Genomic DNA, 27,859 nt, shown 5'->3' on the forward strand with positions numbered 1-27,859 from the left:
TTTTTTGTCTGAATTTTTCAAGAAACGAAGATGTCGCGGTTTTTCAGGCTGATTCCAGGTGAGACGTGTTTATGTGAGAAAAGAAGCGCCTCTGTTTATGTGCGACATAGTCCTGGTTTAGTCCTGGTTTAGACCTGGTTTAGACCTGGTTTAGTCCTGGTTTAGACCTGGTTTAGACCTGGTTTAGACCTGGTTTAGTCCTGGTTTAGACCTGGTTTAGACCTGGTTTAGACCTGGTTTAGACCTGGTTTAGTCCTGGTTTAGACCTGGTTTAGACCTGGTTTAGTCCTGGTTTAGTCCTGGTTTAGACCTGGTTTAGACCTGGTTTAGTCCTGGTTTAGTCCTGGTTTAGTCCTGGTTTAGACCTGGTTTAGTCCTGGTATAGACCTGGTTTAGTCCTGGTATAGACCTGGTATAGTCCTGGTATAGACCTGGTATAGTCCTGGTATAGACCTGGTGTAGTCCTGGTATAGACCTGGTATAGTCCTGGCTTAGTCCTGGTTTAGTCCTGGTATAGACCTGGTTTAGTCCTGGTTTAGACCTGGTTTAGACCTGGTTTAGACCTGGTTTAGTCCTGGTTTAGACCTGGTATGGACCTGGCATAGTCCTGGCATAGACCTGGTATAGTCCTGGCTTAGTCCTGGTTTAGTCCTGGTATAGACCTGGCATAGACCTGGCATAGACCTGGCATAGACCTGGCATAGTCCTGGTATAGACCTGGTTTAGTCCTGGTTTAGTGATTCGGTGCAACATAAAACAATGAAAAAACATAACATATATGAAATAAAAAAGGGCATTAAAGACAAACCATTTAAATCTACTATAGGATAAATGTACAGTTGAGTTACATATGTAGTGCAGAAGTGAACAGAGTGATTAAATGATGGTTAAAGTGACAGTGTTTAAGAAGTGTTCATGAGTCCAACGGCCTGAGGGGAGTGGCCTCCTGCCTGAGGGGAGTGGCCTCCTGCCTGAGGGGTGTGGCCTCCTGCCTGAGGGGAGTGGCCTCTTGCCTGAGGGGTGTGGCCTCCTGCCTGAGGGGAGTGGCCTCCTGCCTGAGGGGTGTGGCCTCCTGCCTGAGGGGTGTGGCCTCCTGCCTGAGGGGTGTGGCCTCCTGCCTGAGGGGAGTGGCCTCCTGCCTGAGGGGAGTGGCCTCCTGCCTGAGGGGAGTGGCCTCTTGCCTGAGGGGTGTGGCCTCCTGCCTGAGGGGTGTGGTCCCCAACCGATCACCTTCTCAGCAGAGGGTGCTTTAGTCTCTGTTTGTCCCTGGCTGTGGCTCCAGCGTACCACACGGTGATGGAGGAGGTGATGGAGGAGGTGATGGAGGAGGTGATGGAGGAGATGAGGATGGACTCAATGATGGCCGTGTAGAACTGCACCATCATCTCCGCTGCAGCTTGGCTTTCCTCAGCTGCACAGGAAGTACATCCTCTGCTGAGCCTTCTTGATGAGGAGCTGATGGTGGGCCCCCACTTGAGGTCCCGGGTGATGGTGGTGCAGAAGAAGCGGAGGGAGTCCACAGTGGAGATGGGGGAGTCTTTGATGGAGAGCGTTGAGCTCCAGGTTGTTACCGCTGCACCAGGACACCAGCCATTCCACCTCCCTCCTGGAGACACACTCATCCCCGTCCGAGATGGAGTTGGTGATCCACCTGCAGGTGGAGTCGGGTACGTTGAGCTGGGAGAGCTTATCCTGGAGCAGAGCAGGAGGATGGTGTTGAAAGCCTAGCTGAAGTCTACAAACAGGATCCTGGCGTAGGTTCCCGGGGAGTCCAGATGCTGCAGGGTGAAGTGGAGAGCCAGGTTGATGGTGTCGTCCACAGACCTGATGGCTCTGTAGGCGAATTGCAGGGGGTCCAACAGGGAGGAGGTGAAGGACTTGAGGTGGGGGAGGACCAGGCGCTCAATAAACTGTAAATTTAAGTTTGTTGTTGTTTCAAATTTGGGGGGAATTATAAAAATCGATTGTGTCGTTAGAACTCATCGTAGAAAAAGATTCAGTTGTTTTTAGGAAAAAACAAAATGTTTTGAGTCATTCTCAATTTGCGAATCAAGACCGGAAACTCAGATATTTATCCTACTCTGAGTAGGCCCCGCCCACCGGGCCATCAGCCTCCTATTGTCCCTGGTTCACTCTCTCTCCTCCTGTTTAACTGATTAGCATCCGAATGCCTTAGGGTCTTCAGCTCTTGATAGTTACAAAAGTGTCATCCACGAAGTGAAACCAAAGTTTTGGGCAATGTCTGAAAAGGAGCTCAGAGTCTTCTTCTCAAAGTTCCGGGGACAATTTTACAGACGGATTCACGGCTGTGCCATGGGCTCTCCCATTGTGGCTCCTCCTCTTCCGCCTTGTCTTTCCTCCTCATCCCTCCTCTTCTCTTCTTCTCCTCCTCATCCCTCCTCTTCCTCTTCTCCTCCTCAGGCCTCCTCTTCCTCCTCGTCTCTCCTCCGTAGTGCGTTCAGGCGCTCCTCAGAGTATCCGTTCTAACCAGTGCTCCTCTCTTCTCCTCCTCATCCCTCCTCTTCTTCTTCCCCTCCTCAGGGCTCCTCTTCCTCCTCATCTCTTCTCCTCCTCCTCCTCCTCCTCCCCTTCCTCTTCTCCTCCTCATCCCTCCTCCTCCTCCTCTCCTCCTCAGGCCTCTTCTTCTTCCCCTCCTCAGGGCTCCTCTTCCTCCTCGTCTCTTCTCCTCCTCCTCCTCCCCTTCCTCTTCTCCCTCTCATCCTCCTCTTCCTCTTCTCCTCCTCAGGCCTCCTCTTCCTCCTCGTCTCTCCTCCGTGGTGCCTTCAGGCGCTCCTCAGAGTATCCGTTCTTCCCAGCGCTCCTCTCTTCTCCCTCGGCTCGCGCTCTCAGCTCGTGTGCCACGTTCAGGGCTGCTCCGGTTCTCCCAGCATCACGTGGTCGCCCCTCGACGACCGCCCGCTGACCGCTAGCATCGACTCTAACGCCACGCACTGCGCCGTGACCTTTGACCCGGTGCGGCGCGAACACGAGGGGGCGCTGCTGTGCAAAGCCAGCTGCGGACGAGACACGAGGCAGATCGTCAGCAAAGTGCAAGTGTTCGGTGAGTCTTCAAACACTTGAATCATGTGTTAAGCTTTTCCTTCTTTTTAGATGTTTGAGTAAAACTTTAAAATAAGGTTCCTTCGTTAACTATTTATAAGGCATTAATAATTAAATGATGCACAAAATCTAGTTTTATTTTAGTTTATTTTAGTTGTAATCAAAGTTTTATGTATTTTTTGAAAGGTGGTATGGACGATTTTTTTCAGCAAATTTTTTTATCATATTTCCTCGTGGCGTGGATAAATCATTTGTCCTGCCATGTATCAATCATAAAACGCACCTACCGCTCACCTGCAGCCGCGTCAGGCTCGTCCCCACGTTTCCGCGTGCCTAAGCGCATGGATCTATCATAATATAGTTCCCTCAGTGTACGGGGCAAAATGAAGACGGAGAAAGACAGTTCGAGCTGACGCAGAAGTGGACAGAAATCTACGGGAGACGAGCGATGTGATGCGCTCCGTTGCGCTAATAAACAAACGCACGTGTGTGTTGTATCAGTCCGCACGGGGAAGTGCGCACTTCCGCCTGCGTTCTCAAATCGCCTAAAAATCGTCCATACTGCCTTTAACCTTGTCAGGAGAGATGGATCGTACCAAACAAACAGAAATGTTTTAATTGATTATTGTTGGCATAAATCTTTTGTCACTCACGGCGAGAAGAGAAACTAGAGCAATATGGATTCTACAAACTGCTCTGAGAAGTAACATTTCTTACTCAAATAAATGTAACAGAAAACATGATTCATATGAAAACCCTGTGATTTTGCACGTTCTCCCTCTTCTCCCAAATGATGGAGGTCTATGTTCAGAGTCAGTGTATTTCTACTACGAGACATTGTATGATTTTTGAATAATTTATTATTTATATGTCATGTATTTGAACACCAATCAAGAACTCTGTCTCTCACAGAGCTGTTAGTCTGCCTTTAGAAAGACCACCTCTGCTCCACTTATTCATCTAAACGAGCAGCTCTTGTTTGAGCTCGTTAGCTGCAGAAAGACCCCTGTCCACCCCACAATCAGACTCAAACTACTGCCATGAGCAAGACCAAAGAGCAGTCAGAAAACCCCCAGAGACTAAACTGTAGACCCCCACAGGGCTGGAAAAGACCTACGGGCGATTGGCAGCCTGGTGGATCGATGCAGCGTCTGCAGTGATTGAAGTGAGTTTTGGTGAAGAAGGAGCTAAGGCGAAAAACAAAGCTCTCGATTTACTGCTCAGTCTACGTTCTACCCTCATCGAAAGGACAAGATTGAGGATACAAGCGGTCGAAATGAGTTTCCTCCTCAGGGGGGCTGGTCACTTAGAGATAAGGGGAGGAGCTCAGTCACACGGGAGGAGCTTGGAGTAGAGCCGCTGCTCCTTCAGCTGAGGTGGCTCTGGCATCTGTTCCAGAGCCTCCTGGGCGCCTCCCTGGGGAGGTGTTCTGGGCATTTCCCACCGGGAGGAGGCCCCAGGGAAGACCCAGGACACGCTGGAGGGACTATGTCTCTGTGATGCCTCCGAAGGAGCTGGAAGGAGAGAACTAAAGGGAAATCGGGGCCTCCCTGCTCGGAATGCTGCCTCCGTGACCCGGCCCTGGATGAAGCGGATGAAAAGGAATGGATGAAGAAGATTTCAAAAATCACACATGTAGATAGAGACACAATAGATCTAAGTCAGGCATGTCCAAACTACGGTCCAGGGGCCAAGTGCGGCCCTCAGATCAATTTTTGTTAGCCCTCCGGCTTCCTGCTAACTTGCTCCAATCAACAAAAAGTAGTACTTTTTACTTTAAAATTGGAATAAATCAAGCATTTTTATGTTATACCAACCTAATATTAATGTTCCAAGTCATATTAAAGGTGTGGAGGCTCATCAAAACTATGTCAAATGCAAAATTTCAAATAAATCACTTTGGTATTTGACAAATTCGACATTTTGGGGTTGTTTGTGATAAAGGTTTGGACACCCCTGATCTTCGTGGTCTCCAAACTTTTTAACTCACAAGCTTCTTTTAGACTGAGCAAAGCCCAAAGATCTCCCTTTAGCAAAATGTGTTATAAGAAACGTTATTATTATACAGTGGCCTACATTTAGAAAATAACTAAACGGGGTAATTAACAGAAGTTTAAGCTTTTTATCATCTCACTTGAAGCTCTTCAGGGGAGGAGCTTGAGACTTTGAGAAAATATTCCTTTTTGGCAACAAACTGCTTTGAGAAGGACAAAAACTGTGTGAACAGGTGAAATTACCCTAAGGCACTACCTGTCTCCTCCTCTCCTCCCTCCTTCGAGCTCACAGCGCTGTGGGCTTCAGCTTTTATCAACGGCCACTTGTACACCAGACAATTAACTTCCATCCATCTTCTACCGCTTTATCCGGGCCGGGTTGCGGGGGCAGCCGTCTAAGCAGGGACTCCCAGACTTCCTCTCCTCAGACAATTCCTCCAACTCCTCCGGGGGGATCCCGAGGCGTTCCCAGGCCAGCCGAGAGACATAGTCCCTCCAGCGTGTCCTGGGTCTTTCCCGGGGTCTCTTCCCGGTGGGACATGCCCGAAACACCTCCCCAGGAAGGTGCCCAAGAGGCTCCGGAACAGATGCCCGAGCCACCTCAGCTGGCTCCTCTCAACGTGGAGGAGCAGCGGCTCTACTCCGAGCTCCCCCCGTGTGGCCGAGATCCTCACCCTATCGCTAAGGGAGCGCCCAGCCACCCGGCCGAGGAAACCAATTTCGACCGCTTGTATCCGCGATCTTGTCCTTTGGGTCATTACTCAAAACTCATGACCATAGGTGAGGTCAGAACATAGAGTGACCGGTAAATTGAGAGCTTTGCCTTTCAAATCAGCTACTTCTTTACCACAACAGTCCGATGCAGCGACTGCATCACTGCAGCCGCTGCACCGATCCGCCTGTCGATCTCACGCTCCATCCTTCCCTCACTCGTGAACAAGACCCCGAGATACTTGAACTCCTCCACTTGGGGCAAGGACACCCCACCCACCTGGAGAGGGCAAGGCACCTTTTTCCAGTTGAGAACCATGGCCTCGGATTTGGAGGTGCTGATTCTCATCCCAGCCGCTTCACACTCGGCTCAAACCGTCCCAGTGCATGTTGCAGGTCCGGGTTTGATGGAGCCATCAGGACAACATCGTCTGCAAACAGCAGAGATGAGATCCTGTGGTCCCCAAACCGGACATCCTCCAACCCCTGACCACACCATCCAACTCCTGACTGCGCCTAGAAATTCTGTCCATAAAAACTATGACAAACCGGTGACAAAGGGCAGCCCTGGCGGAGTCCAGCATGCACTGGGAACAAGTCTGACTTACTACCGGCAATGCGATCACAGCTCCTGCTTCGGTCAGGCACCGGACAGGCCTGAGCAAAGGGCCACGGACCCCGTACTCCCGGAGCACCCCCCAAAGGACACCCCGAGGGACACGGTTGAAAGACTTCTCCAGATCCACAAAGCACATGTGGACTGGTTGGGCAAACTCCCATGAACCCTCGAGCACCCGATGGAGGGTCTAGAGCTGGTCCAGTATTCCACGACCAGGACAAAAACCACTCTGCTCCTCCTGAATCTGAGGTTTGACTATCGGTCGGATTCTCCTCTCCAGTACCTGGAATAGACCTTACCGGGGAGGCTGAGGAGTGTGATCCATCTGTAGTTGGGGACCACCACCCCGGTCTGCCAGTTCAGAGGCACTGTCCCCGACCGCCATGCGATGTTGCAGAGACGTGTCAGCCAAGACAGTCCTATAACATCCAGAGACTTTAGGTACTCAGGGCGTACTCTCATCCACCCCCTGCCACCGAGGAGTTTTCCAACAACCTCAGTGACTTCAGCTTGGGTGATGGACGAGCCAGCCTCTGTGTCCCCAGTCTCTGCTTCCTCTTCTGAAGACGTGACGCTGGGATTAAGGAGATCCTCAAAGTATTCCTTCCACCGTCCGACAGTCGAGGTCAGCAGGTCTTCACCCGCACCGTAAATGGTGTTGGTGAAACACTGCTTCCCCCTCCTGAGGCGCCGGACGGTTTGCCAGAATTTCTTTGGGGCCCGGGTATTTGCCTCTGCGAGAGCAGAATCTGTGGCCCGCTTGGCCATCCAATACCTGTCGATGACCTCAGGAGACCTGCAAGCCAGATTGGCCTGATAGGCTTCCTTCTTCAGCCTGACGACATCCCTTACTTCCGGTGTCCACCACCGGGTTCGGGGGTTGCCACCACGACAGGCAACAGAGACCTTGCGACCACAGCTTCAAGCAGCCGCATCAACAATGGAGGCGGAGAACATGGTCCACTCGGACTCAATGTCCCCAGACTCCCAAGGAATATGGGAGATGCTCACCCGGAGGTGAGAGTTGAATCCCCTATTGACAGAGGGCTCCGCAAGACGTTCCTAACAGACCCTCACAATGCGCTTAGGTCTGCCAAGGCTTCCTCCTCCGCCTGCGGATCCAACTCACCACCAGGTGGTGATCAGTTGACAACTCTGCCCCTTTCTTCACCCAAGAGTCCAAGACACGCGGTCGGAGGTCAGATGACACGACAACAAAGTCGATCATTGTTCTCGGGCCTGTGTCCTGGTGCCATGTGCACTGATGGACACCCTTGTGCTTGAACATGGTGTTCGTTATGAACAATCCGTGCCACAGAAGTCCAAAAACTGAATACCGCTCAGGTTCAGATCGGGGAAGCCGTTCTTCCCGATCACCCCTCTCCAGGTGTCACTGTCATTGCCCACGTGGGCATTGAAGTCCCCCAGTTGAACAACGGAGTCCCCGGCACCCCGGTTGGTGCACTGTCCAGTACCCCTCCCAAGGACTCCAAGAAGGCCGGGTACTCTGCACTGCTGTTCGGCCCGTAGGCCGACACAACAGTGAGAGACCTATCCCCCACCTGTCCCCCACCCGCAACCCTCTCGTCCACCGGGGTGAACTCCAACACGTGGCGGCTGAGCTGAGGGGCTATAAGCCCACACCAGCCCTGCTTCTCCCTGCGGACAACACCAGAGAAGTGCAGCGTCCAGCCCCTCTCGAGGAGATTGTTCTAGAGCCCAAACTGCGTTTGGAGGTGAGTCCGAATATATCTAGTCGATACTGCTCAACCTCCCGCACAAGCTCAGGCTCCTTCTCCCCCAGCGAGGTGACATTCCATGTCCCCAGAGTTAGTCTCTGTGTCCGGAGAATTAACAATTAACTTAAAATACAAAACCGCTTTTGGGTTGACTCCCACTACCACTGATCTAAGTGATTGTGCCTCTATTTACATTAGTGGGGTTTTGGAACAAAAAAAAAATTAAACATAGACTGATGGTACTTATGTAGAGATAAAGGACGAAAGTGAAATCCCTCCACCCATTCTCTGGGATGCCGCTAAGGCAGTTCTGAGTGGCAAAATTAAGGCTGTTGCCTCGGCCAAAAAGAAATAAAGGTAGAAAAAAGTCTGATTTGCAGGTTAAACTAAAATGGTTTTGAAGGCCAAACATGCTGAAAATATGACCCCTCAAATGCTTCAGGAAATTAAGAATTTGAGAGGTGAAATGTGTTCTAAACATTGAAAAAAAAAAATAATTAAATGCTCTTTACCAGAAGCCTCTTATGATGACAACAAAAACAAGGCTGTTTACGTCGCCCGGATCGGCGTCACTGGGGCCCCATCATGGTCTTACCCGACGGGGCCCGGCCGGGCACAGCCCGAAGGAGCGACGTGGGGCCGCCCTCCCGTGGGCCCACCACCCGCAGGAGGATCCATAAGGGGCCGGTGCAGAGAGATCTGGGCGGCAGTCGACGGCAGGGGCCTCGGCGACCAGATCTCCAGACACAGAGACTAACTCTGGGGACATGGAATGTCACCTCGCTGGGGGGGAAAGAACCTGAGCTTGTGCGGCAGGTTGAGCGATACCGACTAGATATAGTCGGCCTCACCTCCACGCACAGTTTGGGCTCTGGAACCCATCTCCTCGAAAGGGGCTGGACGCTGCACTTCTCTGGTGTTGCCAGCGGGGAGAGGCGGCGGGCTGGTGTGGGCTTGCTTATAGCCCCTCAGCTCAGCCGCCACGTGTTGGAGTTTACCCCAGTGAACGAGAGGGTCGCGTCCCTCCGCCTTCGGGTGGGGGACAGGTTGTGGAGGCCTACGGGCCGAACAGCAGTACCCGACCTTCTTGGAGTCCTTGGGAGGAGTACTGGACAGTGCACCGACCGGGGACTCCGTTGTTCTACTGGGGGACTTCAACGCCCACGTGGGCATTGACAGTGACACCTGGGGAGGGGTGATCGGGAAGAACGGCTTCCCCGATCTGAACCCGAGCAGTGTTCAGTTATTGGACTTCTGTGCTAGCCACGGATTGTCCATAACGAACACCATGTTCAAGCACAAGGGTGTTCATCAGTGCACATGGCACCAGGACACCTTAGGCCGGAGGTCAATGATCGACTTTGTTGTTGTGTCATCTGATCGCCGGCCGCGTGTCTTGGACACTCGGGTGAAGAGAGGGGCAGAGTTGTCAATCGATCACCACCTGGTGGTGAGTTGGATTCGCTGGCGGAGGAGGAAGCCGGACAGACTTGGCAGACCCAAGCACATTGTGAGGGTCTGTTGGGAACGTCTTGTGGAGCCCTCTGTCAGTAGGGTATTCAAATCGCACCTCCGGGAGAGCTTCTCCCATGTCCCGGGGGAGGTTGAGGACATTGAGTCCGAGTGGACCATGTTCTCCGCCTCCATTGTTGAGGCGGCTGCTCGGAGCTGTGGTCGCAAGGTCTCCGTGCCTGTCGTGGCGGCAACCCCCGAACCCGGTGGTGGACACCGGAAGTAAGGGATGAAGAAGGAGGCCTATCAGGCCACTCTGGCTTGTGGGTCTCCGGAGGTCATCGACAGGTATCGGCAGGCCAAGCGAGCCGCGGCTCGTGCTGTCGCAGAGGCAAAAACCCGGGCCTGGGATGAGTTCGGGGAGGCCATGGAGGAGGACTATCGGTCGGCACCAAAGAAATTCTGGCAAACCGTCCGGCGCCTCAGGAGGGGGAAGCAGTGTCTCACCAACACCGTTTACGGTGCGGGTGGAGGCCTGCTGACCTCGACTGGGGATGTCGTCGGACGGTGGAAGGAATACTTTGAGGATCTCCTTAAATCCCTCAGTCACGTCTTCCGAAGAGGAAGTAGAGACCGGGGACTCAGAGGCTGGCTCATCCATCACCCAAGCTTAAGTCACTGAGGTTTTTCGCAAACTCCTCGGTGGCAGGGCTCCGGTGGTGGATGAGATCCGCCCTGAGTACCTAAAGTATCTGGATGTTGTAGGACTGTCTTGGCTGACACGTCTCTGCAACATCGCGTGGCGGTCGGGGACCGTGCCTCTGGACTGGCAGACCGGGGTGGTGGTCCCTCTGTTCAAGAAGGGGGACCGGAGGGTGAGTTCCAACTACAGAGGTATCACACTCCTCAGCCTCCCGGGTAAGGTCTATTCCAAGGTATTGGATAGGAGAATCCGACCGATAGTTAAACCTCGGATTCAGGAGGAGCAGAGTGGTTTTCGTCCTGGTCGTGGAGCACTGGACCAGCTCTATACCCTCCATCGGGTGCTCGAGGGTTCATGGGAGTTTGCCCAACCAGTCCACATGTGCTTTGTGGATCTGGAGAAGGCTTTCGACCGTGTCCCTCGGGTGTCCTTTGGGGGGTGCTCCGGGAGTACGGGGTCCGGGGCCCTTTGCTCAGGGCAGTCCGGTCCCTGTATGACCGGAGCAGGAGCTGTGTACGCATTGCCGGCAGTAAGTCAGACCTGTTCCCAGTGCATGTGGGACTCCTCAGGGCTGCCCTTTGTCACCGGTTCTGTTCATTATTTTTATGGACAGAATTTCTAGGCACAGTCAGAGGTCAGAGGGTGTCCGGTTTGGGGACCACAGGATTCCATCTCTGCCATTTGCAGGTGATGTTGTCCTGATGCTCCATCAGACCTGCAACATGCACTGGGACGGTTTGCAGCCGAGTGTGAAGCGGCTGGGATGAGAATCAGCACCTCCAAATCAGAGGCCATGGTTCTCGACCGGAAAAAGGTGGCTTGCCCTCTCCAGGTGGGTGGGGAGTCCTTGCCCCAAGTGGAGGAGTTCAAGTATCTCGGGGTCTTGTTCACGAGTGAGGGAAGGATGGAGCGTGAGATCGACAGGCGGATCGGTGCAGCGGCTGCAGTGATGCAGTCGCTGCATCGGACCGTTGTGGTAAAGAGGGAGCTGAGCCGAAAGGCAAAGCTCTCAATTTACCGGTCGGTCTACGTTCTGCCCTCACCTATGGTCATGAGCTTTGGGTAGTGACCGAAAGAACAAGATCGCGGGTACAAGCGGTCGAAATGAGTTTCCTCCGCCGTGTGGCTTGGCGCTCCCTTAGAGATAGGGTGAGGAGCTCGGCCACACGGGGGGAGCTCGGAGTAGAGCCGCTGCTCCTCCACGTCGAGAGGTGGCTCGGGCATCTGTTCCGGGTGCCTCCTGGGCGCCTCCCTCGGGAGGTGTTTCAGGCATGTCCCACCGGGAAGAGGCCCCGGTGAAGACCCAGGACACGCTGGAGAGACTATGTCTCTCGGCTGGCCTGGGAACGCCTCGGGATCCCCCCGGAGGAGTGGGAGGAAGTGTCTGGGGAGTAGGAAGTCTGGGAGTCCCTGCTCAGACTGCTGCCCCGCGACCCGGCCCCGGATAAGCGGCAGAAAATGAATGGATGGATGGCTCTTTACCAAACAAGGATATTATGACAGTGGATCAAACTTTTCAAAAGTATTAGCTTAGAAACTTAAAAAAAAAAACAAGACGGGTAGAATAATATTACCTTAACCAAACAAAAAACCTTTAAATAATAATCTGGAAAAATGAAAGTAAATGTTGCAGGACTCAGTGTCACACTTCACTCTCGACATCTCAACGACTGGAAAGTGGAAGACTTGAGTCAAAGTTTTAATGACTTAAGACTTACTTGACTAATGGACCTCAAATACTTGACTTGACTAAGAACTTGAGCCTAAGGACTTTGAGTGACTTGCGTTTTCTAAAATGTCACAACAGCGCCCTCTGCTGCTGCTCAGACTCTCACTCAGGTGTGAACGACTCTTTCAGATGAAAGTGAAAGAGTTGAGTCAGTCTGCAGCAGGGCGTCGCACACAGAGGACACAGACCTGTGAGTCTTGTGACTTTTGTTGAAATGGAGCAGATCTCTGCAGTGGAGGACTTCCTGACCTGTCCTGTGTGTCTGGAGACCTTTAAAGAACCAGTGTCTCTGGGCTGTAACCACAGCTTCTGCTCCAGCTGTCTGCACCACTACTGGGACAAGAACAAGACCAAGAACTGCCCCGTGTGTGTGAGAGTTTCCATTAGTGAACTTCGCTCTGAAAGAACTGAGTCTTTCCTTTTCAAAGAAGGAGCCGGCTCCAGCAGGAGAGAGGGAGAAGTTCTGCAGCTCACACCTAGAGCAGAGCCCTCTGTTCTGCCTGGATGAGTGTCGCCTTCTGTGTCCTGTGTGTGAGTTCTCTCTTCACTCTGGACATAAAGTGGTGTCTGTGGACTCAGCCGTGAGTGAACTGAAGGAGCAGCTCCACTCACAGCTCCAGCCTTTGGCCCAGAGGAGAGAGCAGGCCTCAGCCTTACAGCGACAGTATGAGGAAATAAACCTTCACGCGCAGACACAGGTGAAGGAATGTGAGCGACAGATCAGGGCGGAGTTTGAGCGGCTGCACCGGTTCCTCCAGCAGGAGGAGGAGTTTGTGCTCAGAGCGCTGAGAGAGGAGCAGAGCAGACAGGCCCAGACCATAGAACCACAGCTGCAGAAGATCAGGGAGAAACTGTCCACTCTGGAGCAGAACATCCTCACTGTGGAGGAGCAGCTGAAGAGACAGAGCATGGACTTTATCAGAGAGTACAGACACACTCACGAAACCACCCAGACTCTGCTCTCACAGCCCGGCCCAGAGCTGGGACCAGGACTCCTGATAAACCAGGCCAAAGTCCTGGGCAACATGGGCTTCAAGGCCTGGGACAAGATGAGGGCCCTGGTCCACTACAGTCCGGTCCTTCTGGACCCAAACACTGCAGAGAGATGGTTCTATCTGTCTGAGGATCTGAGGGGAGTGAGACATGGAGACACTGAACAACAACAGATCCCTTTAAATCCAGAGAGATTCACTAACTATCCCACAGTCCTGGGCTGTGAGGGCTTCAGCTCCGGCTCACACCAGTGGGACGTGGAGGTCGGGGACCATCCGGGATGGACCATTGGTGTGACCAAAGAGTCTGTTGACAGGAAGAGAAAGAGAAAAGCTACTCCAGAAAATGGACTCTGGTGTTTATTTCTTGACAATGGAAAATACTATAATGTTGTTTGTAAAACTCTGAATCTAAAGCGAAGCCCTCAGAAGATCAGAGTCCAACTGGATTATGACAAAGGGAAACTGTCTTTCTCTGACGCTGAGGACATGTTTCTAATCTGCTCTCATAAAGAAAGATTCACAGAGAAAATGTTCCCATTGTTCTCTGTTTATAAAGCTGGAGACGCTAAAACCAAAGAGATTAAAATATGTTCCAGTGAAGGACTTTAAAAGACTCTTTATCAGAACTGATGTTTGTTTTTGTTCTTTTAACAAACTTTTCTTGGTCTAAAACATGGTCTATTGTGCTTCATTATTGTGTATATTTCAACTAATCAAATGTAAAAAATGAATTTCTGTTACTTTTATTGTGAAGGTCCAAGTGAGTGGAGTTAGCCGTTTCCTGTGTGATCGTAGTGATAAACCCTTAAAGGCCCAACTGTCCAAATGACTTTAAAAAGCTTTGAACTATTTTAAGCATTTAAATGGTTTTGTATATTTTCTGTTGCATGGTTCAGTCAGAACTGTTTTATGTCTTAATATTTTCACACTGAGTTGCATTCTTTGGTGTTTTATGGCGGTTGTTTCCAAGTGTTACATTACCGCCACCCACTGTAGTTGTACATCTTAGACTTTAGACTTTATTCTCTAGATTTCAGGGCTTGGGCTTGTTCTACATCCAGTTTCTTTAAATTTGTTTCAGCTGAAGACATTCGAGCAATACAGTCATTTTGTAATTGTATTTACATTTACATTTTATTGTAGATTTTACTGTTTAAAACGTTGTAATATAATGTGTATGTTTATATCATGTGTGCACCTACTGAACTGTCACAGAATACAATACAAATGAGTGATTGTCTTTGGCAGTTGGATGTTTTTTAATCAACAGTAAAGTAAAGATTATCATTGAGCCAAAGAGACAAGTCTTTATTCTGTTGACAGAAACATGAAGGGCGTGAAGCGTTACACCTACAATTATATCATGTAAAAAGCCCCTGATTTGTCTTTTAAAATAATATTTGGGACATATTTGACAGACTTAAGACTCAATGAGACTTATTTCTAGGTATATTTGTGTTTTGCAGAACAGAAAAAGACGTTTCACACATTGATTGTTTGTTGTCTCTCTCTCAGCGCTGCCCTCAGCTCCTCGGGTCTCTGGTCCAGTCTCAGTCCCGGTCTCAGTCCAGTCCTCCCTGGTCTGTGAGGTCCAGGACATGTACCCTCCCGAGCTGCTGACCCTGGACTGGACCGAGGGAGACCAGCTCCTGAACCGGACCAAGGCGGACTCTGGGTCTACGGTGGTCCGATCCAGGCTGGACTTCACTCCCCAAAGACGAGGCTCCGGGGACCAGGACCTGGAGTTCACCTGCAGGGCCTGGATGGACTTACCCCAGCTCAGTCCAGACCAGAGGACCAGAGAGACCAGAGTCCAAGTCCAACTCGTGTGTGAGTATCAGATGATCGGGCCAGAGAGAACGCAGACTCCGAAACAAGACGGCGAAAAGCTGAAACGCAAAAGAATCTTTTCGCACCAAACAATCAAAAGAACAACGACTTACAACAACAAATATGTGACAGTTTGCAACAATAACGTAACAAAAAGAGACACAAATTTGACTTAAATGTGACAAAAACACAACTGACACCAACAACATGGGGGACTATTGGCAACAAAAGGTGAACAAAAGTGACAAAAACATGCATGAGCATGTCAAAAAAGCACATAATATGCAACAAAATGCAACCAAAAGAATCATTTCTCACCAAACAATAAAAGGAACGACTAAAAGTGACAAATGTGACGGCAACAAAAACGTAACATGAAGAGACACAAATTTGACTTAAAAGTGACAAATCGCAACTGCAAGTGACAAAAACACGATCAACACCAACAAAGCGTGACTGAGGGACTATTAGCAACAAAAAGTGACCAAAAATGAAAAAAAATTATGAGAGTGTCAAAAAAGCACATAATATGCGACAAAATGCAACCAAAAGTGATTAACTGCGACAAGAACTTTACTAGAAGCAACAAAATGCAAGTTAAAGGAACAAAAAGTGACAAAGTGCTACTAAAAGTGACCGAAACAAGTCCAAACTCTGACTTGATCTCGCGCTAAAGCGCCTTGTTTCCAATGATGCTAACTTATATGTCGAGCCTTAGCAACACAAAGCTACCGTAGCACGTTAGCAACAGCCGTTTCCTGTTTATGGCCGCACGGCACTCGCTTTGTCAAGAGCCACAAGCTGATATTTCCAGGTCATAAAGCGTCTAACATGATCCAAAGCCAAAGCAAGACATAAAGAGAGGTTCAAACGCCACGCCCCTCACACACTCTAGCTTTAGCCACGCCCCTCACATGCAGAAAAATCAAAGAAATGAGGCAAAACTGTTCCTGTGCACGCTAGCTTTAGCCACGCCCCTCACACACACTGGAATTACTGAACGTCTTTTTGCGAATCGTTGTGCGTTAAAACACACATTTCACTAAAACTCAGTGAACACAATTATATTTAAGATTTTATTAAACATTTTGTACATTTTTCCCCAGTTTGTGTAAAGTTTATAGTTGTACTTCCTGGTTGGACTTGAGCATAGATATGACACAGGTAGAGGTGATTCCACAGCTGTTACCTAGCAACCAGACTATAAACAAGAGCCAAACTCCACATAAACGACACAACAGTTCTGATCTGACACAATAAGACCATAAAACACCTTTATTTAGTCAAACCATGGTTTAAACTGTCTCTGTGTCACACACTGATGACATCACAGAGGGATTCAGCTCCACTTCCTGTCATTTTAAACACTTATTTTTCAACATTTCTTCAGAAAATGCAACTTAACGCAAGTAAAACTATGACATTTTTTTTTTTACCACAGATGCCCTTCCACCAAACTAAGACATAATTGGTGAAACAGAAGAACTTTAACTGACTTTGATGTTTTTAAGTCATTTTAAAACTATAATTCATCACATTTCCTGACGTGAATCCCTCTCTTTACTTCTCTCCTCTCTCTCATTGGTCTTTCCCACCCGTAGCCCCGCCCACAAGCGTCTCCCTGTCGGCAAGCCCGGAGCCGGCGCTTGAGGGGCGGGGCTTCACGCTCACCTGTCAGTCAGACGGAGCCCCGCCCCCAACTCTGGTCCTGAGCAGGAATGGGGCGGAGCTTCGCAGAGAGGATGCCGCCCACTTCCTGTCCTTCAGCCTACCGACTGCTCAACTGCAAGACTCCGCCCATTACCAGTGTGAATCCACCAATCAGCTCGGAGCTGCGCGGGACGGGCGAAACGTCTCGGTGAGAGGTAAAAGCTCTAATCACACCTTTAATGTGTTATTTTACTCCAGAAACTGTTTTCAGGTATTTGTTTGTCTCAGCTCATCCTCTGCAGGTCAGCGTCCAGCAGCAGGTCACGGCCGCAGACTCGGGGTCCTCTCTGGTCCTGACCTGTGAGACCCAGGGCTGCTCCCGGATCCCCGTCCTGACCTGGACTAAGACCGGCTCCGCCCCTGACTCTGTCCTCCACGGGACCAGAGACCGGAGCAGCTCCAGACTCGTCCTTCAGGACCTGGACCTGCAGGACTCAGGAGTCTACAACTGTGAAGCCCAGTGTGAGAGGGTGACCCGCAGAGGACACACACAAGTGCAGGTGTACTGTGAGTACACACACACACACACACACACACACACACAAGACACACACACACACACACATACACATACTCACACAAGACACACACACACACACACAGACACAAACACACACACACACAAAAGACACACACACACAAAAGACACACACACAAACAGACACACAAGACACACAGACACACACACCCAGACACACACACACACACAGACACACACACACACACACAGACACACACACACAAGACACACACACACACATAACACACACAAGACACACACACACACACACACACACAAGACACACACACACACATAACACACACACACACACACAAGACACACACACACACACACACACACACATAACACACACACACACACACACAAGACACACACACACACAAGACACACACACGCATAACACATAACACACACACACACAAGACACACACACACACACACATAACACACACACACACACACACATAACACACACACACACACGACACACACACACACACACACACACACACAGTTTAGCGGTTTAAAGGGTCTGTTCTATTTTAAGACTCTTTCTCTTTCGCTTTGTCGCTTGTTTCTCGCAGATAAACGTTTGTCCTCGTGAGCTTTTCCTTCATTTCAAACAGGAAGTGACATCACCTTTCACCTTCTCCTCCGCCGCCTCACTTCCTCCGCGCTCCCTTTTATTCTCCCTCTAATCGACCCTTTAAACGCCACGTCATCAGAAGAGTCGCACTTTCACAATGTCTTTTCAACGACTTAAACGCCAACGGTTTTAAGTCGTTTGCTTTTCCAACACAAACGATCCTTGAAACGTGTATTTGAGCTTCACTAAAGTATCATTTGTGGTAAATATCTGCAGCTGAAATGAAAAACTGTCGTGATAATGTCTGATTTTCCTTGACTAAACCCCCTGGATACAAACTTTAAAGGGTCTTTTCTCTCTCGTCTGTTTAGTCCTTGGATTCTGTTTTTTTTCTGTTTGACCTCTAACTATCCTCTGGACTTTTGACCTCCAAACAAACAGCAGACGATGGATTCTGCTCTAAATCCTTTTGCACCGAAGGGTTTCTGGCCCGATATCGAGCCCGATTTCGCCCGTCAGGTTTTCAGTTTTCGCCAGCTTCACAGCAGTAAAACTAAAAAGGACACGTTGGTTTTTTAACTCTCTTAAATATTCAGAGCAGCTTCACTTGTTTCCATTGTTGGCCTTGATTCTTTTGTTGCACTAGAAACGTCAGAGCCCAAAACGATCGCAAAGACAAGACATTTATGATCGTATTTACCGTATTTTCCAAGGTATAAGTCGCACCAGCCAAAAAATGCATAACAGTGAAGAAAAAAACATAGATAAGTCGCACTGGAGAATAAGTCGCATCTTTGGGGGATATTTACTTTATACAATCCAAGACCAAGAACAGACATTTAATTTTGAAATGCAGTTTAAAATAATAACAGATTAGAGAACATGGTGAATAGGTGTACGTATGCTAACGCTAACACCTTCAGCTACATGACGCACAGACAACGAACTGTGGTAAGTGTCTGGTATGTTAACGTAACATATTAACAGTTATTCAGATAACTATAGCATAAAGAGCATGCTAACAAGTTTACCAAAGCATCAGTATTACCCCAAATCACTAAATCCATTGAATTCTTCTTCCTCTGTGTCACTTCTAAACAACTTCTAAACAACTCCACAAACTCCGGAGGTAGAGGAAGCGCCCATTCTTCTTCTGTGTTGCTTAGAGCCTAGAGGGCCCTCTTGTGGATATCAATTTGAAAATAACAATTAATATCACATATAAGTCGCTCTGGAGTTTAAAGGTGGTATGGACGATTTTTTTCAGCAAATCTTTTATCATATTTCCTCGTGGCGTGGATAAATCATTTGTCCTGCCACGTATCAATCATAAAACGCACCTACCGCTCACCTGCAGCCGCGTCAGGCTCGTCCCCACGTTTCCGCGTGCCTAAGCGCATGGATCTATCATAATATAGTTCCCTCAGTGTACGGGGCAAAATGAAGACGGAGAAAGACAGTTCGAGCTGACGCAGAAGTGGACAGAAATCTACGGGAGACGAGCGATGCGATGCGCTCCGTTGCGCTAATAAACAAACGCACGTGTGTGTTGTATCAGTCCGCACGGGGGAGTGCGCATGCGCACTTCCGCCTGCGTTCTCAAATCGACGAAAAATCGTCCATACCGCCTTTAAGTCGCACCGCGGCCAAAACTATGAAAAAAGGTGCGACTTATAGTCCAGAAAATACGGTACGTAGTTGACTCTGAAGACATGTTCCAGTCTGAAGCACAAACACGCTGTTGAGCACCAGCCGTGTCTTTAGAGCCTTCTGTTTGGATGCGTTTGCGTTTAGAAGCTGCAGATCTGTGGATTGTGCAGCGTTACATGTTGTTGTTGTGGCACTTTCAGGTAAATAATTGATCATCAGAAAAAGCTTCAAAAAGGACTAAATAAAAGAACCTGGAAGAATTCACGCAATTTTGTTTGTCCCAGTTTGTGTAAAGTTTTTCATTGTAGTTCCTGGTTGGACACGAGCACATATATGACATAGAGGTGATTCCACAGCTGTTACCTAGCAACCAGACTGTAAACAAGAGCCAAACTCCACATAAATGACACAACAGTTCTGATCCGACACTCAATAAGACTATAAAACACCTTTATTTAGTCCAACCATGGTTTAAACCAGCGGTGTCAAAACTTTGTTCACCGAGGGCCGCAATTTGAAACTTATATGGAGCAGAGGGCCTTCCGAGCCTAACAAGACTTGGAACATTAATATTAGGTTGGTATAACATCAGAATGCTGGAATTTTTTCAATTTTAAATTAAAAAGTACTACTTTTTGTTGTTTGGACCAACTTAGCAGGAGGGCCAACAAAAATTGGTCTGAGGGCCGCATTTGGCCTCCGGGCCGTAGTTTGGGCATGTCTGGTTTAAACTGTCTCTGTGTCGCACTCTGATGACATCACAGAGGGATTCAACTCCACTTCCTGTCATTTTAAACTAACATTTGAACAGAATATTTACCACAGGTTCTATCCCCCAAACTAAGTCAGAATTATAAAAACAGCAGAACCTTCAGATGGACTTTAAACCTGTCTGTGTCGACTCCACACAAGCCTGTTCTGTGGGATGGTGACACTCTGACCTCATGGTTCCACACGAGCCTGTTCTGTGGGATGGTGACACTCTGACCTCATGGTTCCACATGAGCCTGTTCTGTGGGATGGTGACACTCTGACCTCATGGTTCCACACGAGCCTGTTCTGTGGGATGGTGACACTCTGACCTCATGGTTCCACACGAGGCTGTTCTGTGGGATGGTGACACTCTGACCTCATGGTTCCACACGAGCCTGTTCTGTGGGATGGTGACACTCTGACCTCATGGTTCCACACGAGCCTGTTCTGTGGGATGGTGACACTCTGACCTCATGGTTCCACACGAGCCTGTTCTGTGGGATGGTGACACTCTGACCTCATGGTTCCACACGAGCCTGTTCTGTGGGATGGTGACACTCTGACCTCATGGTTCCACACAAGGCTGTTCTGTGGGATGGTGACACTCTGACCTCATGGTTCCACACGAGCCTGTTCTGTGGGATGGTGACACTCTGACCTCATGGTTCCACACGAGCCTGTTCTGTGGGATGGTGACACTCTGACCTCATGGTTCCACACGAGCCTGTTCTGTGGGATGGTGACACTCTGACCTCATGGTTCCACACGAGCCTGTTCTGTGGGATGGTGACACTCTGACCTCATGGTTCCACACGAGCCTGTTCTGTGGGATGGTAACACTCTGACCTTCTCTGCAGCGTTCCCGTCCGACCCGATCCTCTCCTCTCCCCGTCCCGTGGTGTTGGGTCGCGAGGCCGTCTTCTTCTGCTCCGTGTCCGGCGTTTCCCCCGCGGCCCGGCTCCGGCTGCAGTGGCTGGTGGGTAACGAGTCCGTTCAGACCGAGGGCAGGTTTCCTCACTCGGAGACGCTTCAAAACATCACCTCGGAGCTACGACTGGACCAGACCCGGCTCCGGAGCCTCCTCCATAGCCAGAACCTCCTCCAGAACCAGCAGAACCTTCTCCAGAGCCAGCAGAACCAGCAGGGCCTGAGCTGTCGGGCCGAAATGCTGATGGAGGACGGTGAAGTCTGGAGGAGCAGAACCACCTCCACAAACTTACACATACACTGTGAGTGAGATCTGGTCCTGGTTTAGTCCTGGTTTAGTCCTGGTTTAGTCCTGGTTTAGTCCTGGTTTAGTCCTGGTTTAGTGACTGTTCCTCATCACGTTCAGCTTCTTTCACAGTTTGATAAAGTCCTCTCCCCGCCGAGTCTCAGAAACGCTCCGTTCTGAATCTCATCGATGTGTGATGTCATATTCTACCTGTGATGTCATATTCTACCTGTGACTCTTCTGAGAATCTTCTGCTGTTTTGGAATCGTCTCCAGTTTCTTCCATCTCATCACGATCGTGTCGGTGGAAGTCTGGGAAAACTCCCCGACGTTTTCTATGTTTTAAATTCTTAATTCGCTCTGTTGCCAGTAGATGGAGCCCTCGCGTCTGTTCCTCACTTGGGAAAAGCCAAAAACATAAGATGACAAACAAAATTTACTCACGAGAAAGTTTAATGTCCAAAAACAACAGAAATTATACAGAATATTTGTCCTTTAAGTGCTTTATTCGGTCTGACTCCTCCTTCCTCCTCCCGTAGCCCCGCCCACAAACGTCTCCCTTTCGGCAGACCCGGAGCCAGTGCTGGAGGGGCGGGGCTTCACCCTCGCCTGTCAGTCAGACGGAGCCCCGCCCCCAACTCTGGTCCTGAGCAGGAACGGGGAGGAGCTTCACCGAGAGGACTCCGCCCACTTCCTGTCCTTCAGCTTATCGTCCGCTCAGCTGCAAGACTCCGCCCATTACCAGTGTGAATCCACCAATCAGCACGGAGCGGCGGGGGACGGACACAACGTCACTGTGAGAGGTAAAGAGATGTCAAAGAAATGAGACAAAACTGTTCCCGCGCACGCTAGCTTAAGCCACGCCCCTCACACACACACACACACATACACACACTGGAATTACAAAACGTCTTTTCGCTCAGATCAACCTCAAGATTAAAAATTATAATTCAGTCGGAGTTATTTATTAATAAAACATTTGTTGTGTTTGGGTTTAGATCATGGAGTGTTGTTAATTTAATTGTTTTTTTTTTTAATCATATTTGAACATGATGGAGTTGTCTTTTCGGTCCTGGTTCAGACCTGGTTTAGTCCTGGTTCAGACCTGGTTTAGTCCTGGTTCAGACCTGGTTTAGTCCTGGTTTAGACCTGGTTTAGTCCTGGTTTAGACCTGGTTTAGTCCTGATTTAGTCCTGGTTTAGACCTGGTTTAGATCTGGTTTAGTCCTGATTTAGACCTGGTTTCGACCTGGTTTAGTCCTGGTTTAGACCTGGTTTAGTCCAGGTTTAGTCCTGGTTTAGACCTGGTTTCGACCTGGTTTAGTCCTGATTTAGACCTGGTTTCGACCTGGTTTAGTCCTGATTTAGACCTGGTTTCGACCTGGTTTAGTCCTGATTTAGACCTGGTTTAGTCCAGGTTTAGTCCTGGTTTAGACCTGGTTTAGACCTGGTTTAGTCCTGATTTAGACCTGGTTTAGACCTTGTTGAGTCCTGGTTTAGTCCCGGTTTAGTCCCGGTTTAATCCTGGTTTTATCCTGGTTTAGTCCTGGTTTAGACCTGGTTTAGTCCTGATTTAGTCCTGGTTTAGACCTGGTTTAGATCTGGTTTAGTCCTGGTTTAGACCTGGTTTAGTCCAGGTTTAGTCCTGGTTTAGAACTGGTTTCGACCTGGTTTAGTCCTGATTTAGACCTGGTTTCGACCTGGTTTAGTCCTGATTTAGACCTGGTTTCGACCTGGTTTAGTCCTGATTTAGACCTTGTTTCAACCTGGTTTAGTCCTGATTTAGACCTGGTTTAGTCCAGGTTTAGTCCTGGTTTAGACCTGGTTTAGACCTGGTTTAGTCCTGATTTAGACCTGGTTTAGACCTTGTTGAGTCCTGGTTTAGTCCTGGTTTAGTCCCGGTTTTGTCCTGGTTTAGACCTGGTTTAGTCCCGGTTTAGTCCTGGTTTAGACCTGGTTTGGACCTGGTTTAGTCTTTAAACCTGACACTCATTTCTTTCGCTCTGTGAGGTTTATTTTTAAGTCTTTCATTTCCCACTGGTCTTAAACTTGTCCCGTTCTGGTTTATTGGGGCCCTCAGGGATTGTCCATGAACCTGGTTCAGTTTCTCTGGTCTGAAGTCGCTCTGACCTAAAAAACATGGAGGTCATGACTCAAACCTCCCGAGGAACTTCTGCAAAAGCTCAAATGTGAATTGAATCAAAACAACGAGACAATTTTAAGTCTTTGTTTTGGTCCAAGTCTGGGACAAAGTGTTTCATTCTTTATCTGTAAAACTCAAGAGTGAAAAGTGACTCATGACAAAGATGTTTGGGCTGTTTGTCCATTTTTAAGTAACTAATTCATTTACTGAGAACAGCTTATTAATTTAGAGTCAAAGTGATGAAATAATAGTCCTGGTTTAAACCTGGTTTAGTCCTGGTTTAGACCTTGTTTAAACCTGGTTTAATCCTGGTTTAGACCTGGAGTAGACCTGGTTTAGACCTGGTTTAGACCTGGTTTAGTCCTGGTTTAGTCCTGGTTTAGTCCTGCTTTGGTCCTGGTTTAGTCTTGGTTTGGACCTGGTTTAGACCTGGTTTAGTCCTGGTTTAGTCCCAGTTTAGACCCGGTTTAGTCCTGGTTTAATCCTAGTTTAGATCTGGTTTAGACCTGGTTCAGGCCTGGTTTATACCTGGTTTAGACCTGGTTTAGTCCTTGTTTAGTCCTGGTTGCTATGGAAACATCAGCAGTTCTCTCTGATTCAAAAGTGATTAAAAATTGAATTGAAACTGAAGAGAAACATTTGGACTCAAAACATTAATTTCGACAGAATAAACATTTGACTCGAGTTTAATTCTCTGGTTCAAACGTCCTGTGATCACAGCAGAGGCGGGTCAAGTACTCCAGTGGGTTACACAAGTACAAGTACAAGTACAAGTACAAGTACAAGTACAAGTACAGCAGCAAGTATCACGGAGGAGTGACTGCTCGGAGACACGTTTATCTGAAGTACCACGTTTTATTGTGAAGGAGCTGCTCTGGTTAACATCAGAACAGATCTATGTGTGCGCTCGTATTGTAAAAGTGTCAGGATAATGATGTTGTGATTTTCCATTACTGACTCAGATTGTGATGTATCTGCAGTTGTTTCTCTGCCTCATCCTTGCCCTTCTCACAGCTCTGAAGAAACAGATGAAAACAGAGGCTTGATTGTGTCTTAATAAGTCTTAAGACATTTTTAGACTCGTTCCCTCTGTCACATGTGGAACTAAACTCAGGTTAAATTCACTCTCTGAAGGGTTAAATCGTCTCAAATCCTGAAAATGAATTCTACCTCACTCTCTCTGATCCCTTGTCTCTGGTCTCTGGTCTCTGGTCTCTGGTCTCTGGTCTCTGGTCTCTGGTCTCTGGTCTCTGGTCCCTGGTCCCTGGTCCATGGTCTCTCGTCCCTGGTCCATGGTCTCTGGTCTTTGGTATCTGGTCTCTGGTCTCTGGTCTCTGGTCTCTGGTCTCTGGTTTCTGGTTTCTGGTTTCTGGTCCCTGGTCCCTGGTCCATGGTCTCTCGTCCCTGGTCCATGGTCTCTGGTCTTTGGTATCTGGTCTCTGGTCTCTGGTCTCTGGTCTCTGGTCTCTGGTCTCTGGTTTCTGGTTTCTGGTCCCTGGTCCCTGGTCCATGGTCTCTCGTCCCTGGTCCATGGTCTCTGGTCTTTGGTATCTGGTCTCTGGTCTCTGGTCTCTGGTCCCTGGTCCATGGTCTCTCGTCCCTGGTCTCTCGTCCCTGGTCCCTGGTCCATGGTCTCTGGTCTCTGGTCTCTGGTCTCTGGTCTCTGGTCCCTGGTCCATGGTCTCTCGTCCCTGGTCCCTGGTCCCTGGTCCCTGGTCCCTGGTCCCTGGTCCCTGGTCTCTGGTCTCTGGTCTCTGGTCTCCGGTCTCCGGTCTCCGGTCTCCGGTCTCTGGTCTCTGGTCCCTGGTCCCTTGTCGCAGGTCCCTGGTCCGTCGTCCCTGGTCTCTGGTCCTTGGTTCTTGGTCCCTGGTCTCTGATCCCTGGTCTCTGATCCCTGGTCTCTGGTCCCTGGTCCCTGGTCCCTTGTCTCAGGTCTAACCCTCTCTCTTGTCTCCAGCTCCTCCCAGGATCACCTCAGTCCTGGTTCTTCCCTCGTCTGTGGTCTTTGAGGGGGAGAACATCACCGTCTGCTGCTCGTCCGTCTGTGCTCCGCCCCCTTCCGTGTACCTGACCAAACTAACCAATGGGACGCAGCGACACTCACCTGACGGCACCTTCCTATTGTTTAACGTGTCGGAGCAGGACTCGGGTCAGTACCAGGTCAACGTGAGCAACGAGCTGGGCTTCGAGGTGCACGTCTTCTCCATCGTCGTCAGAGGTAACGACCAAAACGGCTATTACTATGACCAAAACTACTATTACTACGACCAAAACTACTATTACTACTATTACTACGACCAAAACGACTATTACTACGACCAAAACAACTATTAGTACTATTACTACAACTGAAACGACTATTTCTACGACCAAAACAACTATTACTACGACCGAAACGACTATTTCTACTATTTCTACGACCAAAACGACTATTACTATGACCAAAATGACTATTATTACGACCAAAACAACTATTACTACTATTACTACAACTGAAACGACTATTACTACGACCAAAACAACTATTACTACTATTGCTACGACCAAAACGACTATTACTACAACCAAAACAACTATTACTACTATTACTACAACTGAAACGACTATTACTACGACCAACACAACTATTAGTACGACCAAAACAACTATTACTACGTCCAAAACAACCATTACTACCACCAAAACCCCCAGTACTCTGGTTCACAGAGGATAAACACCGGCTACAGCCTCTTTAAGCGTGTTATCTGACTGCTTCTTCTGTTTTGTGGCTCTTCTTCCGCTCAGAGCGCACCACCACCTGCATCTTCCCGTCTCCAAGCTTCAGCCCGATCCTCGTCTGCTCGCTCTGCGTCGCTGTCGGACTCACTTCGGCCGCTCTGTTCCTGGAATACGTCCGGCGAGCACGGAAAAAGGGCTCCTACCAACTGACCCGCTCCTACCCCGAGTCCAGCTCCACATGAGGGAGGAAACCCGACAAACGCAGAGTTCACCAAGGTACGGATCACGCCATCGACTCCAGGGGGCGCTACAGATCATGCCAGCGACTCCAGGGGGCGCTACGGATCATGCCAGCAACTCCAGGGGGCGCTGCCGAGATCCAAACATTCAGACAATCCACTGACAAATCACATACAAACCTGCAGTCAAGTTGTTTGCATATTGACTCTTCTTGTTGGCAAAGAGGTGAAATGTTTTGCCCAAAGGAAACGAGGAGATTCAAACCGCTGATCCTCTGGGTGGGCAGAACGCTCAACCCGCTGTGCCACGACTTGAATGCGTAAAATAATAATAATAATAATAATAATAACTTTTATTTATATAGCGCTTTTCAGTGACCCAAAGACGCTGAACATAATAAAAAAGGGGGGGTATTTACAGACAGGGGGGGACAACACGTACAATACACATTAATATACAGATAAAATGAACAAGACAGAAGAAGTAGAGAGAAAAAGATGAGGATGTAACAGGGGGTAGAAGAGTAGGCAATGGGGTAGAGGAGGCTAGGGGTAGGGGAGGTCATAGGCTTGGGTGAAGAGGTATGTTTTTAGGCGGGATTTGAATGTTGTGAGTGAGGGAGAGTGGCGGACAGGTTGGGGGAGGGAGTTCCAGAGTCGGGGTGCTGTTCGGGAGAATGCACTGTCGCCAAAAGTTTTGAGTCGGGATGTTGGTGCAGCCAGGGTGAGAGAGGAGGAGGATCGGAGAGCTCGGGAGGGGCGGTGGGGGATGAGGAGGTCAGACAGGTAGACGGTAAAAGAAGGAACTGTTTCGCTTTTGAACGTGGCTAAAATATGAGTGGTGTGACATAAATACTGTGGTGATGCTATGAACAATGCTAACATGACGCTACATGCGGCTAAAGTTAGCTCAAGTTTCAAATTAGCGTCCAGCCAAAAATAATCTCTACTTCCACTGTGCGCAAGCTTTTAAACGTTAGCTAAAGATGAAAACGCTAAATGCTTCAGTCTAAGATGCAATCCGAGCTAACAAAGCTAAAGAGCGGCTAACGTGTTGATAATGTCAATCAGAATCTGCTGTAACTGAAGCATGAATGTTGCTAACGTCCCGGTTTGAGCGAATAGTTTATCTTGCACTTTTGTGTGAAAACCTGTTCTGTGCAGTCTTAAATGACCAGGCATTAAATGCGTGTGTCGCTACAAACTGTGAAATGTGAAGCTAATGTGGCTAGCGATACACTACTTAGCTTAATCGCTAATCAAGTAATAAAATGTGCTTTTACTGCGTCTTTATTGAAGTGACTGTGCTCTAAATGTAAATAACAGCCTGTGCCTTGATTATCTCTTATTTACTCTCTAACTAACTTTTTATGTTTTACGTTACGTTAATAATACAATGTAGTTTTTTGTCATATCCTGAAATTTGAAAAAATATATAATAACATATAATATAACACTTTTAACAAAATAGTTGAGAATGGTTTAAAGTCCTCA

At 48.9% G+C, this 27,859-nt stretch overlaps 1 protein-coding gene and 1 pseudogene across 1 annotated transcript; both read left to right on the forward strand.

The window, feature by feature from the left end:
- Nucleotides 1-30: 30 nt before the first annotated feature.
- Nucleotides 31-26,757, forward strand: vcam1b (vascular cell adhesion molecule 1b). The gene is made up of 9 exons (XM_072438024.1): nucleotides 31-58; nucleotides 2,747-3,061; nucleotides 14,518-14,832; nucleotides 16,434-16,697; nucleotides 16,771-17,049; nucleotides 20,912-21,283; nucleotides 21,806-22,069; nucleotides 25,366-25,626; nucleotides 26,193-26,757. Exons 1-9 carry the CDS (start codon nucleotides 31-33, stop codon nucleotides 26,366-26,368), a joined length of 2,274 nt encoding a protein of 757 aa, XP_072294125.1. The 3' UTR covers nucleotides 26,369-26,757.
- Nucleotides 12,098-13,618, forward strand: LOC140353830 (zinc-binding protein A33-like; annotated as a pseudogene).
- Nucleotides 26,758-27,859: the final 1,102 nt, after the last annotated feature.

Source organism: Eucyclogobius newberryi, unplaced genomic scaffold (genome assembly GCF_026437365.1).
Source record: "Eucyclogobius newberryi isolate DKJ021-1_F unplaced genomic scaffold, fEucNew1.0.hap1 SCAF_9, whole genome shotgun sequence".
Taxonomy (NCBI): domain Eukaryota; kingdom Metazoa; phylum Chordata; class Actinopteri; order Gobiiformes; family Gobiidae; genus Eucyclogobius; species Eucyclogobius newberryi.

Bases quoted from the DNA above. Each gene is read 5' to 3' on its own strand.
- vcam1b (XM_072438024.1), top strand. From the start codon at position 31: ATGTCGCGGTTTTTCAGGCTGATTCCAG. The intron at 59-2,746 runs GTGAGACGTGTT...TCTCCTCCTCAG, and splicing joins GTTTTTCAGGCTGATTCCAG to GCCTCCTCTTCCTCCTCGTC. The intron at 17,050-20,911 runs GTGAGTACACAC...CCTTCTCTGCAG, and splicing joins CACACAAGTGCAGGTGTACT to CGTTCCCGTCCGACCCGATC.